Source organism: Neodiprion virginianus, chromosome 1 (assembly GCF_021901495.1).
Source record: "Neodiprion virginianus isolate iyNeoVirg1 chromosome 1, iyNeoVirg1.1, whole genome shotgun sequence".
Classification (NCBI taxonomy): Eukaryota; Metazoa; Arthropoda; class Insecta; order Hymenoptera; family Diprionidae; genus Neodiprion; species Neodiprion virginianus.
This window is the reverse complement of record NC_060877.1, coordinates 277,991-292,232: the sequence shown is the minus strand read 5'-3', so window position 1 is coordinate 292,232 and position 14,242 is coordinate 277,991. Positions and strand designations below refer to the sequence as shown.

The window sequence follows — 14,242 nt, the reverse complement described above, 5'->3', positions numbered from 1 at the left end:
TATCAGCTTTGTAATAATAATAATAATAGTTCTTCAGCGAGTCTTAACTTATGAATAAACTCAAAATATAGGAAGTTTCAAGTTCTGCAGCACACTAATACATAGTGTGGCACATACTGTTTCATAAAATTACGAGATGACGAACTAGTATTATACTAGACAGTAAATCTGTTCCAGTTGGCAAAGAATATTGAGTTGTTTATAAAACTCGTATTTATGCGATTGGAAATCCAGGCATTGCGCTGCCTGGAATGGTAGAAAACTTTCGTACGAGGGTGATGGATATTAAATAAATGATTATGTGTGTTTCGTCATCCATACTTAATATTTCCAACCTTGAATAATCCAAACTGGAACAAAATTGTTGAAAAAAAAAAAACAGGCACAATGTATTCTGTTCGATCAAACAGTATTTCCTTTCTTATGAATTTCAACATGTTCATAATTTGATTTCACGAAATTTACTTTTAACGTGCACAGACCATTTATTACCTCTGCGTACATATGAAATTTATGTAAACGGCATATGGGACCAATACTGGACATCTTAGCATCATTGCGATCTCAGAGGAATTTGATAAATGTCATGCTTAATTATGAGAAACGCCAATTTTCAGAGAAGCAGTAGTGAAGATTCTCAGAGATTAATAGTCGTACAATTCGTTTGAATGCTCCCTATATTTTGCCATAAGTCAATTATCACCTAGCGAATAATAATTACTCTTGTTTTCAGTATGAATATTATTTACCGACAACTGGAGAAGTCTAACAAAAAATTATCTTATTCAGCCTAGTAAGGAGCATGATAAAAACCGTTATTAATTATATATTCATCGAAAATATATGAGTGTTTCACGTGAAATTAAGTAAATTCATTTCAAGACACTGTGCTCATTTTTTCGATATTTAGCTCAGTGCGTACAAAATTGTTAGTGTTTTAAACAACTGTATACATTATACGTATATTCCGACTAACTCTTTTTTCAATAATGTATATCATACATAGCAAGTGAAGGGTTATCAGGATGTCCATCTGTTCCACAATAGAAAGTAATCTATAATATGCATGCGTGCCTTAACTGTGTCAGTGAAAAATACACCATGTAAGCTGATAAATTAAATTTTGCAAGAAATGCTATTATAATTCGCAAAAGTATGTAAATTCCATGATAATATGTGGAAGTTCGCTGGTACAGTATAGCAATTATAGTATATTTATACAGAGTATAGTATAAGCAATTAATCGAAAGTAGATTAGGAAATTACCTTATTATTTAACATTCAAAGCGAGAAAGTACATTTATTTTAATTTAAATGTGTTCTTCGAATAAATAATATTTATGTATTTTATACGATGAGAAATTATTTTCATGAAAACGGTATTCCATATAGAAAAGCCTGTAGAAAGTCTTGGAAATGAAATTGTTTGCTTGAGAATCACTTTTTTGTTGCAATGATTCCTTCAAGTTGTGTCTGGAAAGAAAATAATGTTTTACGGAAATGTCAGAAATGTCAAATTTTTCACTCAAATTAAATCATGCACACTTTACCTTGAGTTGCTGATTTGTTTTCTTTAGAAATTGAATTTCCTCAGAATGTTTTTTATCCTCAGCTTCGCGCACTTCCGCAGCTCTCGTTTCAGCTTGTTCGAATTTCTGTCTCAACTCAGCAACATTTTTTTCAAGCTCGACCTTTTGAACGCGTAATTCATCCGCGGCTAATATAAGATCTTCCTTTCCCTGTTCAGCCTGCCAAAAACATGTTGGTTGAAAACAATTTGAAGAACTTTTGAAGGTATGGAGCAATCAGTGGTTGTTGTGTATTACTTACCTGTAAAGCCTTACGCATGCCAAATGCTATGCTACTTTGATAAAGCGTTTGATACGCAGCCATAGTCATGCGAATCTCATCTCTAATTCGGAACAAAAGTAACCCACGTTCAGCACAATTGATCGTTACTTGGCGAATCACTTCATCTAAACATGTATATCAATTATATTGATATGAGAATATAGAATCTGTACAAACGATAGTTTGGTGCAAATTTTATTACCAAAACATTGTGTATAAAGTTCTCGCCTGACAGGACAGATCCCAGTCTCCCTAGCTTGTCGTTGCTGTAGTCTCATATCAAGTTGTTCTTGCAGATTGATGACGTCTAATCTGGTAGCCGGTATACTCGACACCTATACATCATGTTAAATTAAACTGTGCTCGGATCTGTACTGAACAAATATAATTTAATAAATGTCCGAATATCTCTTATTATCAACTTTATTCAACATAATTCTATATTATCGCTCTCACAACGGGTTCGCATATTCCTCCTAACTCGATACACAGTTCTGAACACTCCAACGCATTTTCATTTGACCCAGAAATAAAGAAATGGTACTGTTTCTACAAATCGTAATGATAAATTCCTAGAATTCATGCCATTTGTCTTTTCTTTACTTCTGCGTCATACGAAAATGTCTTGGAGAAACTTTGTTCAGAACTGTGGATATAATGGGACTGTTGAGCCCGTTTTCGCGATTGAAATACGTGGACTTCAATATTTGGAGATCTAGACAACAATGTCAAAATCGGCTAGAGCACCTCCTCAACAGTGTTAGAGCGATTTAAATGAATGGATCAACAATGAATTAATACGCACACGTTGAGTCCATATTTGACAATCTTCCTCCCATTCTTTTGGAGGCAGAATTCCATTCAAGATCTCATCAGTTTCGCGTCGAATGTCAGTTGTTGGCAGTGCTGTTTGTACTTTACATGCTGTCATCCCAACCTTAGATGGTGATGCATCTCTATTCTTCTGTATTCAAAACATCAGCATGTATCGTTCAGAATAGTCATTGCAAAGTATCATAAGTCGATTATCTGAAATAAATTACTTGCCTCTCGCTAAAAATATCAACAAACCCTCAACTATGGATGTCAGAAATTTTCCAGCTCTTGCTGAGGTGGCCTTATAGACACCAAATACAACTGAACACGAAATCTAAATTTTTTGAATAAAATTATTTCGTTGGATATCATCATCTCCATTTACTGTTTCTTAAAAAAGCACGGTCGATAGATTAAAATACTTTCATTGCCAAGAGACATCACATCGGTAGTTCAGGGTTATGCTAGCGGAATAATAAACATCTTTCAAAACGAACCCTTTCTGGGTGAGTGGTGACAAGGACAGGATTCTCATACTTTATCAGAGTATCAGTGGGAGGGACAGTCCTTTCCTGAACCACTGCTGCCATAATACTTCTTTTTGTATAATTGTACCCAGTGTGTATAAGGTTCGAGTGCTGGGTGAAAAATTATTATTCCTTATACTCTGCTAATAGTTCTCAGCATTTGTTTACATGGTAACCATGACGAAATATTCTTTTAGCACGATGTCTATGTTCATCATTAAATTCTCATTTATAAGAATGAATATACTTGGTATCCCATTAAGCCATCACGAATTAAGGGATGCGTACACGAGAAAAACTTATATTTTAGGTATTCAAACATTCGAACAAAGATTATGCAGGTAAGCGAAAAAATATATAAGACTGGAAATACGCGTCACGACAAGACCTGCAACTTATATTTATGAAGATATTTGGCAAAAAGAACTTGTTTGTTCTGAAAAATGTTTCAGAAGTCGTCAGAATTGATTTAAAAATTTGAAATTGGTTTGTGTGAGCTTTTTGTAACATTTTTCACAAATAAGGGCATGGAATTTGCGGTAGGTCAATTCCATCGAAATAAAACTCGTAGAAATTGTCTGAATATCTGAGTTAATTGTTAGTGATTTTCTGCATTGCATTCAGTGTGAAAAAAAAAACAACCCGATCAGACTTTTCAATGATATACGTGAATTGACCGGTGTAACCTCCCCCTTAAGCAAGTCGAAATCACAACCGAAACAAATTAAATGGAATTCAAAAGAATTGGCACACAATTCTTTTTTATTCCATTCAATTTGTTGTAATTCGTGGTCATTCTGTTTCCAATTAACTCAATTCGTTTTAGTTTACTGGAATGCATGTACCGGGTGTTGGGTAAAATTCACGTGCAAAGAAAACTACTTTGATTTCCAATCAGATTATTGAATTAAGCACCATGGCTCGAAGGTAAATTTTACTTATAATATAATAAAGAATAAATGAAGATTGAATCAACATAACCCAAACTTCATGTAATGTTTATTCAATGTATTTTTCAAGGATATAATACCTAGTTAAGTCGCAATATCTACTTACACATCGTTCTTCCAGCATACAAATTTATTACCGCAAATGCAGATCCGTTCACACTAAAATCTTCAACTAAAAATAGATTATGAAAGCAACAATACATTTTATTGTTCCAAATATAAGTTTATCCCAAATATAAGGCTACTTTTCGTTTTAAGACGTAATTCCAAAAGTAGTTTGCGAAACAAGGATAAAACATTCGAAAAAATATTCGGTCAATTCTTTGTTTTATATCAGTATCAAAATAACTATTCTTATGTCGGGGTTCTTCTATGAACTAGAAGATAGTAGTTAATCATTTCATAAAAATAATTTTTTACTTTGCTCTTGAAAAATAATTGCACAGAAACATTATCTATATGCTACCAAAGCAATACATACATTTTTTCATATTATTTACATTTTTAATTTTTAATTGATTATTTACAGCTCCACATGCTTTTGCATTATTTTTGTCTCAAGATCAAGATGTAACTTCTCAACTATTCTTGCATGTTTTTTCACATTTTTTTCAGCAGTTGAATTGTCAAAGTCTTCTGATTTCCCTCTCTTACCATCAGCCAAAGCTGCAGAGGTATGAAAATGGCGTAGTTTCAACAATCTCCTTTCATAGTGTCGAAGTTCTTCCTAAAATTAAATGGATAAATCACAATTTGCAACTCGGTGTCAAACATTTATATGTTTTTATACCTTGAGGGACATCAACTCATCTGGATTGAACTTGGCTTCCTGGGCAATCCTCCACAGACCTTGCACTTTAGGCTCTATGAATTCCTTATGATTTGGCCCTTGGGCAGTGAGTCTTTCCAAATGATCATATCCATCTTTTAATTTCACATGCTTGTCTCTATTAGAATGCAAGGTTGTAATGACGGTGAAGGATATCAATAAAGCAATTGCAAGTCATAAATTTACTAAATTGCCAAATTCAGACTAGAAATCTTATATGAAATTGTTATAATTATTTACCTCATCAAATTAACTTTCGTAAGATAATCAATATTTTTCCCAGGAACATCGTTGCTCTCTTCCTCTTGCTCAAGCATATTCCAGTTTTCATGTTTATTGCTCAAGCTATCTGTGATCAGAGAAGTTGAATACATTTTGTTGAGCTATGCAGTAATGGAGAAACTGTCTGCACATTATTTAAAAAATGCTGAGAAAACGAACTTACTCTTGTGAGTTTGAGTATCTCCTGCATCGATATCAGCGATAAGGCTCATATACTCGTCAATTTTTTCCTGATGATGGAGAAACTCTTCTTTCAATGCTGCCAGCTCTTCATCTGAAAATAACACATGCTTTTAACAATTCGAGAAACAAAGAATCAGAATGACAGATCGAAAATAAAAGTTGGAAAAAAATGATTATTATTACCTGTAAAGCCAGCAAATTCAGCTTTCGCCCATAACTGATTGAGCTTTCTGTTTTTAAAAACATCTTTCGATACATAATTGCTGCCGTCATTCATAGCCTTATGTCTCTTCAAGATATTCTCATCCTCGGTGTCTGTGAAATGCTCCAATAGATCATACGTGCTCATAAGGCCTACATATAGAAAACATTTGAAAATTTCTGAAGGTGAATGTTGATTAATAGTAAATGTAGGAGAAATTAATAATTACCAATTAGTTTTTTACGCATCGTAGCTTCGTGCAACCCTTCAAGATCTTTACTTTCAGCTTTAAGATGTTTTAATGCGATCTCCTCCTTGTCATGAATTTTCAAATCACTGAATAGTGCTTGCAGCTTGGGTTCAGTTAGACGCTAGAATATAAACTTTCTTGTTATAAATCATAGACAATTAGTATGAGAAAAGTTTATTGTTTTAATTTTTGAAAGTCTTCATTCACATGGTAGAGTGAGTCCACTGGAGTGGCGCTAAAGTCATGCTACAGTTTTGCAGGCGCGGCTAGGATGAGTTCGGCTTGCATTATAATGTTGCAAAGGTTTCAAATAATTCACACATCCCATCACTTATTTCAGTGAGATAGCACACAACGACTTTCTCACAATGCTACCAGTATATGTCACTATTAGAGGCGTAAAATCCTAACACGAAACAATACCCTGCATGCTGTGTACAGTGTTGTGACTCCGGTGGAATCATTCTACAGTGCATACTGCATATACAGGGTAATTATCTACCGACAATATGGTCAGTAGTCTGCTACTGTTTAATGTGCTATGTCTGTAGGTAGAGGGCTAGCGATGATCGTACATGCTTTGCTTTGGACCACAGTAAATTCAATTTCGCCATTCGAAAAGGTTTGTCGAGTTCTCGCACTGATGTTGGAACATATATCGAAGCATCCTCGGCAGGCGCATTCGCTGCACTAGAATATTTACTCAAACCTTCGCACAGATTACAGCCAAGAAGCAGACTTAGAACCAAGATTGGGTTTAAAATTTTGACACTCATTTTGATTATGTGTATACGCAAAGTACGCTCTAACACGTTTCCTTAATAATTGCGTTGTGTTTCAATTACTAGCCCGAAGCAATTTATTCCAAGTTTCCGCTTTAGGGTGGATTTTCACGGGCGTCGAATTGACGCGGCAGTGCCACGCCATCGGCGTCAAAAGTCGCTCGTGAAAATGAGTACCGATGCAACGGTAAAATGCCCACCTGGTATTAAATGGTTCAGATAATCTCAGTAATATTTTTATTCGACGAATTCAGAAATCTAGATTTGTTCATTAGAAGTGGTAAAAAATGGAGAAAATGGAGAAGCGAAATGAAGTAGCTGTTGGCGATATAGGAAAACAATCTCATTCGTTTTCATTATTCTAGAATCTTGATACATGTAATTGACTAATTGGACCGCCAGGATCACAAAGAACGCACCAAAACGGGCGTAGGAACCAACAGCAGCACAAAAATGCCTGAGAGACGCCTCCTCGTTTTTTTGGCTGTAACTCTTGATTCTTTACTCGCACCGTATTCGAAATGCGCGCATTCGATTCCCCTCGCAATAATACGTCGACTTTCTTGAGCGAAAAATCTTTTGTTTCAGAATCGATTTGTACAACCTTGTCACCAACTAATTAAAATCAACCTTATTAGAAACAAAAAAAATTTCATGTTCACGTTCATATTAATACAGAGGAAGAATTGTTTAGTTAAAATCAGAAAAGAGAAATATTTTTCTTGCGGTACCTATAAATAGAGATTTGAGTTGAATTATATATGTGGGAGAAGAGTAACGGACCCTGTATTGTCGGTCAAAAGTTTCTTGGATCCGCCACTGGAGTCGGGCGCTACAAGCGGGCAGTAACGACGCGAGCTGGGCTTCAAATTTTTCATTCGAGCTCTAGACACGGTGACGACCAGAAGTGCTCGGGACAAATAAGTTGATTTCGGTTTCCAAGGAACAGCGACACGTGTGTACACGCCAGATTGTAAAGAATTGTGAACTTCAGAATAAGTGAGTATTTGGACAAGATTGAAAAATATCTGTGACTGGATTCCTTTGCCCAGATTGGCCGGTTACACCAGAAATAGCGACACAAGTCGATTTGAGTCAGTAAATGGAAAGCACCCCATGTAGTTCAGACTCGCGGCATTTTGCTGTTGCGTCGGTACGCATTTTCATGAACGTCTTTTTCCGCTTAGGACGAGGCGCTGTCGCGTCAATTTGTCTTTGCCCCTCTAGGGAATTTTCAGTGCTGCTAGCTAATTTCGGAACGCACCCTATATGTGAATGGGGCGCATCTGGGCGCATCCAAGCTCGGCGCAATTAGGCGCGCGACGGCACAGGGACACTACCAGAGCCTCAGTACAGAAGTTTTCTACTGCTTTAGGTTTACTCAAATACTGCCCCCAGCGAGACTGCATTTCCCGGCGTATTTTTGTCGATGTTCCACTACCTCTGCAGCCTCTGCGGCCCGTTACCTGTGTCTCTGTCACTGATCCGAATACTCTGTTACACCCATCTAACTCATCGAGCGTATTCACACTGTCGCATTGTTGACGTTGACTGTGGATATTTGATATACAGATATTCCGAGTCAACGTTGTGATGAGTTTTGGTTTTTTGCTAAGGGAGAAGAAATTATTGAGTTTTTTCGCACTTCCAGTGAATTCACGGTAATCAATGTCTGCACTTGTCTGTCATTGAGGGACGCAGCCACAGAGCATTGTATGGACAGCAACAAGCTGATAATGATAATTGAATTATTGCCAGTGAACATTACGCAACCCACGGTTGTTGGTTGGTGGCGTCGGCCAAGTGTAGACCGCAGGACGCAGTGAATAGTTGACGCTGGTCGTCACCTCACGCCTCGACTGGGTACTGTTGGAACATATTTTTTTTTTCTTTCACTTATCTGTTCGACTTGAAATCTGTGAACTTTCAAGTTATTTTTCAATCGTTCTACGGCTGTATAATTGGCAAAAAGAAAACATCAAAATGAATCGGGTAATGAAACTATTCAAGAGCAAAGAGACCCGCGACTATTTTATGAGGTTAGATAATCCGTGATTAAACGTGTATTACAGCATGCTCATGCATGCAGGTGTGTAAATACATACCTGCATACATAGAGCGTAGCATTATGGCATGTATGTATACATATACGTAGCGTGCATACTTGAACAGCACAATAAAATCAAATTTCCACAATTGTTTAACCAATTTTCAGCACCCATTTCTGGGGGCCCATTGCCAATTGGCTTATTCCAATCGCTGCTATCGCTGATATTCAGAGAGATCCGAAAATTATAAGTGGCAAAATGACACTGGGTGAGTTGATAAATAATTGGGGAGTCTTGTATAATCTTGCAAATTTATTCCTTATCAGCCTCTTTGAGGAAGAAATAACTAGTTTGGTCAGACACGTGCACAAGAGGCTTATTAATCTATGCATTTACTTGTTCTATCGCTTTATTTACAGCGTTATGTTTGTATTCTGCAATGTTTATGAGATTTGCGATCAAGGTCCAGCCACGTAACATGCTCCTGTTTGCCTGTCACTTTGTCAACGAAGGTGCCCAACTCACACAGGGAGCTCGTTTTATAAACTATCATTACAGAGAGAAGAAGAAAGAAGAATAACTTGATTGGATCAAGAGTAACACAACAACTTGGAATATGCTCGGTTGCCAAGTGAATCATCATATGCATGGCATACATAATGTAAAATGGTAGATTCTCCACAATTTCTTGCCATTCGGGTTCCGAAGACAAAACTTTCACAGTAATTATGAAATCACAGGCTCTATTTATATTTCAATCAGGCTAATTTTGCTGCATCATGCTCATACCTGACGCTGCTACATCCGGGTGTCGTAAAAAAAAAGCATTGATAAACAGTGGCTCAACAGAGAAATTAGTGTACAAGAAATCAGGGCGAATCTATTGTATCTGTTTTTCTTGAATAAGAAAAGCCTTTACAGTACCGTATCAACTTAAAATCTCACGTCAGATATTTTTAAATATTTCCAAATCGGAGAGAATTCGATTTTTACGTTGCTAAATAGTTTTTCTATGCGTCACAATTCCTTTGACTTTACCATGCATACCTCAACATCTTTTCTCCAAATAATTCATTCCTTCAACAGTAGTGATGCTCCAGAGGTTTTTTTTTACAGTCACTATTAAAGCTTCTGAAAAGAAATGACCACAATTATAAATCTATTTTTGTGATAGCAGTGTAGAGGCAAGTTATAGAAGCTTTGAAAAAATCTGGTGGTGAGGTATTTCTCTGTGCTCCACAAATACAGTTTTAAAGTTTGTAAAGTGTTCAATTCCCGTGTTTAGACCAGCCAAAGTGTAATGGTAGTAAAATTTAGCAAGTTCTGCTCAGGAATAAAAATTTTATGTACGAAACAGTAAACAAACGCTTCCTGTTACATCGATCTCAACAGCGCAATTATTTCCCACAAAAATATTGTTTCAATTTTTGGTTCCAAATTACTTCCAAATTACTTCCTGAGATCTGTAGAAATTGAAAAACTACTTAGCACAGAACTCTAACTCTGAGGCCCACCTATGTGCAAAATTTGGAAAACCTTTCAACCTGACCGATTTTCCTGACATGGAATAGCCCGTAGGTACATCTACAGATGTGGTTTCTGACTGATTCAAGACGATTGGTATAGTCTGCTACGATTCTTTTATGGCCTTGAATCGATCAAAATCCACCTCTGTCAGTTTACAGTTTATTCCATTTAGGCACAGCTTATAGGTCAGTCATTGAAGTCAATTTACTTATAATTTTCAATAATCTCAACTGTGAATTCGCTTCTGATATTTATACATCAATCTTTATAACATAGTTCTACACCTGAACCGAATAGACAAACTGTATATATGCATATAGTAAGTAGTGCGCTATTGGGAGCACACAATTTGTAGATATGACTGGATGTAAATCATAATCTGAAATTCTTACAGGATATACCAATGTAAATATTGATGGGGCAGATGCAATCATGTAATTCAGAGTAAGTCAAAGAAATATATGAAGAAATTGTACAGTTCAACGGAGGGTACTGCTATCATTGCAATTCAGTTTGCACGTTTCTGATTATCTGTCAGTACAAAATACTGTCATCACACTAATAGCTTTTAGCATATACTGATAAAAATAAATTGGTATCATTGTAGAGTGAATACAATAATGACAATAGAGAAAAGTATGCTATACTCCTGTACGAATCTCACTGTGTAAAATTTTGGGGTTTAAAATACGAAAATGATTTTTCACTGCCAGTGGGAATACAACTTTCAGCACTTTAGTCTAACAATCGCTTTAAAAAAAAACCATGTGCTCCAAAGTATTCAGTGTGGCAAGTATTTTTAAAGCCCATAAATAGCAAGTCAATTGGCTTGATGTTTCGTAAATTACATGAGGTTTTCTCCTTAAAAATTATCTGAGGCGTTTGATCTGATTTGCAGTAATGTGCAGAACAGTTTTGTTATGCAAGAATATTGTGAATGTTGATAAAGACACAAGGTACGAATATCCATTACCAGTTGGGGCTGCAGTAAAAAAAAAAAAAGGGGGGGGGGAAGCCAAATACTATGAATTCCCTTTATATCTGCGGTGCTCACCCGAACCTCAATATTTTTTTTTAATGAAGAGTTTTATACCTAGAACCCCGAATAAAATTGATGAATATTGAAGAAAGCTAATACTTTTACAGAATTATAAATATATATCTATCCTGCGTCATCCTATTTGAAAGAAGTTTGGCACGTTTGGCTGTTAACTCTGACTGTCAGCTTTAGCCTCATTCTTGGCTAGCGATCTGAACTTCCCAAATTTCTGACAAGTGTTTCAATTGCAAGAGAAAATGCATAAATTTTTAACGGAAATTTCGGGCAAATTGTTGAGTAATTCTTGCACTTATAGGGAATGATTTTGTGCTATCTGAGGTTTGTGCGGTGTGAAATTGCCGTGCATTGTCCTCGCAGTAAAAAAGTATCAGCTTTTTGGAACACGGCGAAATACGGTTCAATCGAGGATTGAGGCTTTTTTCAGACCACGAAAAAAATGAAGGCCAGGCCCAACGTGTTCGTTATATTGTGTAAATGTTAATTTTCTTAAAATTTTATCCATCTTTTTTCAACTTTTTATGTTTCGCTTTTGAATACCCACTTTTAGATTTATCAAACGCGATCTTTAATAGATGTATTAGATTTAACGAAGAATTGTATATATATATGAATATGTATGACAAATGTCCGTATCCTTACGTAAAAATACCCTCAAGTTGGGTGTGAATTCTTACCCTAAATTCATAGATAATGCTACATTCCCGCAAGAAAAAACGTCAGGAGTCACGAATTCACCGTCAAGTTGAGGGTTTTGAGGACTTTTTCTGTAAGGGTGGCATAAATGGCGCGACGCTTCGTGAATACATCTAATAGGTATAAGTATAGCCCAGGAGCTTCGAGCCAGGCATTCGGCGCTTTACGATTCGCAGTTCGTGAAGAAGCAGGACATAAGAATCTGTTTTTTGAAGTTGAAGGTACGTACTGAATATGGATGGTTGCGCTGAGTGTAACTCAAGGTTTGAAGATAATCTCATTGTCTGCGAAAAGTTTGCTACTGTATTTGGAATCATAGCGTACGAAATAACATCTTTGACAAGATTTGATTAATCGTATCTCCCTTCGGGTTCTCGCATAATGTATACGCAGTGACGGGTTTTATTTCGCTTTTATATTGTACACGTAATACGTACATGCATGTATGTATATACATACGTACAAACATACGTATTGTATGTATGTACATACCTAAGATGCGAGAGCCTATTGAATTAGAAATTGCCTATGTAACAGACATTTTCCGTTTCTCAGTTTTTCTGAATGCTCTAGCAACGCGTAAGTTTTGTTTTCACAACAGAACTTTGCTTGGCTCTTCGTTGTTCGAGATGCAGTTTCTTGTTTAGCTAGAAATTAAATTGGTTCAACTAATTTACGTGAGTGAAAAGAAGTTTAAAATCGACGAACCTTATTTGGATTCTGTTTGGCTGATCAACGATACTTCGATTCAGAGATTCAAAAGTTCAAACTCTCGGACGTTTTTACAAGAGCTACGTCACAAGCATAAGTGAGTGAAAACCGTATCGATCATTTTCATTTCTCGAGTCGATACTGTATCCTCTGTGTATGTATACTTATTCCGATTTGTGCCATTATTTGCATAAAAGGCCAAGGCAATAACAATGTTGTTGAACAAAAATTTCAATCAGCTTCGTATTTTTCCGCGTGGAAATTTGTGATAAACTAAATTTGCATGAGTCGAATACACAACTGAGGGTTAATTACTATTATGACGCAACCCTTCTCCAGATATACCCATGCAGTAAGTTGAATTGAAAAGCCCAGCAAAAAATGTCGGTTAACTTTAATTACTTAAATATTATTGTCAGTGAAATATCGGGACGATGCATCGTGTTTGAACCTTAGTACCATACGTGGCCATGGTTTAATCATTTTGTAACCAATCACTTACATATGAACGAGAACGTGGCGGTAAATGATACTTTGATCAGTTTTAATAACTTTTAGCATTCGGTTATAAACAATTGAATATTAAAAAGGTCCGTTTAGTATTATCTGCAAGGTATGTTTCAGCAGTTAAGTCAATATTGGTCAGAGTGGTCTTTACGACAATAGAAACAAGTAAAACATTACAAGTATGGTCACAGATGGTGCAGTATAGCCACAAACGGTGTCTACCCGCGTAGGAATTAATAATTAATAACTTGAAAAATCGGGTAAAAACTTTTTATTATCCACTTTTTAAAAAAATTATTATACTACCTTGTATCAAATGTGCATACGATAATTAAAACATTCAATCGTTAATAGTAGAGGGTGGGCTAAAAATACCGGACGGATTTAAAAAGTGAATAAATTTCGAACGCGTTCACTCATATTCAAAAACTTTTTATACTCAAAATTAGAAGCATTACCCTTTCATTTCGCGTTTGATAATTGGACAAAGATTCATTCCTTGCAGAGATACACGCTTTTGAAAAACAGGTTATGAAGAAGTCGCTGGCAGGAAGGATGAAAAAAAACAGTATTAAAGAATGTTCAACTTACATCGGTATTACAAGAAACGTTTCATGTTATGTAAATAGAATCTAGGAGAATTACTAAATTGCCAGAGTCAAACTTCGAATCACAATTTAAAATGGGAACTGACAATAAGTTGAACATTCTGTAATGTCAATTTTCTTCGAAACGAAAGGTTTATTCTTTTAATTTCGAGCAAAGAAAAGTTTTGGAAAATCGGTCGACTCAATCGAATTGTATTCACGTTTAGATATGGTTTGATTTTTTGTTTGGCCCACCCTGTATATACATCTTGTAAAAAGTTCAAAAATATTTCCCAGTGGTTAGTTGTCTCGACAGTAGTCATTTCGATACTTGATATATATACCTATATATATTTACCCTGCAACGTGCTGCACTGTGAAATTTGCCATATATTTTATCCGGGTTCTTGGCCGACGATATGTACAGACTGTCAATG

General features: G+C 36.0%; 3 protein-coding genes across 6 annotated transcripts; 1 reads left to right on the top strand and 2 right to left on the bottom strand.

Annotated features, from left to right (window-relative positions):
• Positions 1–989: 989 nt before the first annotated feature.
• LOC124299038 (33 kDa inner dynein arm light chain, axonemal) lies at positions 990–3,800 on the bottom strand. 2 transcript variants are annotated; one of them, XM_046751884.1, is made up of 7 exons: positions 3,165–3,266; positions 2,899–3,001; positions 2,657–2,815; positions 2,054–2,186; positions 1,831–1,976; positions 1,551–1,748; positions 990–1,473 (listed from the first exon to the last, which is right to left on the bottom strand). In XM_046751884.1, exons 3-7 carry the CDS (start codon positions 2,780–2,782, stop codon positions 1,438–1,440), a joined length of 639 nt encoding a protein of 212 aa, XP_046607840.1. In that variant the 5' UTR covers positions 2,783–2,815; positions 2,899–3,001; positions 3,165–3,266; the 3' UTR covers positions 990–1,437. The 2 variants fall into 2 exon arrangements, with proteins under 2 accessions (XP_046607840.1, XP_046607832.1); XM_046751876.1 differs by lacking the exon at positions 2,899–3,001 and having other exon boundaries at positions 3,165–3,800.
• Positions 3,801–4,140: 340 nt separating this feature from the next.
• LOC124303202 (alpha-2-macroglobulin receptor-associated protein) lies at positions 4,141–6,765 on the bottom strand. Of its 3 annotated transcripts, none has more exons than XM_046760147.1 (7): positions 6,466–6,765; positions 5,870–6,011; positions 5,622–5,819; positions 5,419–5,529; positions 5,214–5,322; positions 4,935–5,091; positions 4,141–4,871 (listed from the first exon to the last, which is right to left on the bottom strand). In XM_046760147.1, the coding sequence occupies exons 1-7, from the start codon at positions 6,664–6,666 to the stop codon at positions 4,668–4,670; spliced, it is 1,122 nt and encodes a 373-aa protein (XP_046616103.1). In that variant the 5' UTR covers positions 6,667–6,765; the 3' UTR covers positions 4,141–4,667. The 3 variants fall into 3 exon arrangements, with proteins under 3 accessions (XP_046616103.1, XP_046616112.1, XP_046616123.1); XM_046760156.1 differs by having other exon boundaries at positions 5,622–5,792; positions 6,466–6,764; XM_046760167.1 differs by lacking the exon at positions 6,466–6,765 and adding an exon at positions 6,098–6,437.
• A 1,406-nt stretch (positions 6,766–8,171) lies between these two features.
• On the top strand, positions 8,172–11,373 carry LOC124300204 (mitochondrial pyruvate carrier 1). Its single transcript, XM_046754013.1, has 3 exons — positions 8,172–8,711; positions 8,888–8,988; positions 9,140–11,373. Exons 1-3 carry the CDS (start codon positions 8,656–8,658, stop codon positions 9,298–9,300), a joined length of 318 nt encoding a protein of 105 aa, XP_046609969.1. The 5' UTR covers positions 8,172–8,655; the 3' UTR covers positions 9,301–11,373.
• Positions 11,374–14,242: the final 2,869 nt, after the last annotated feature.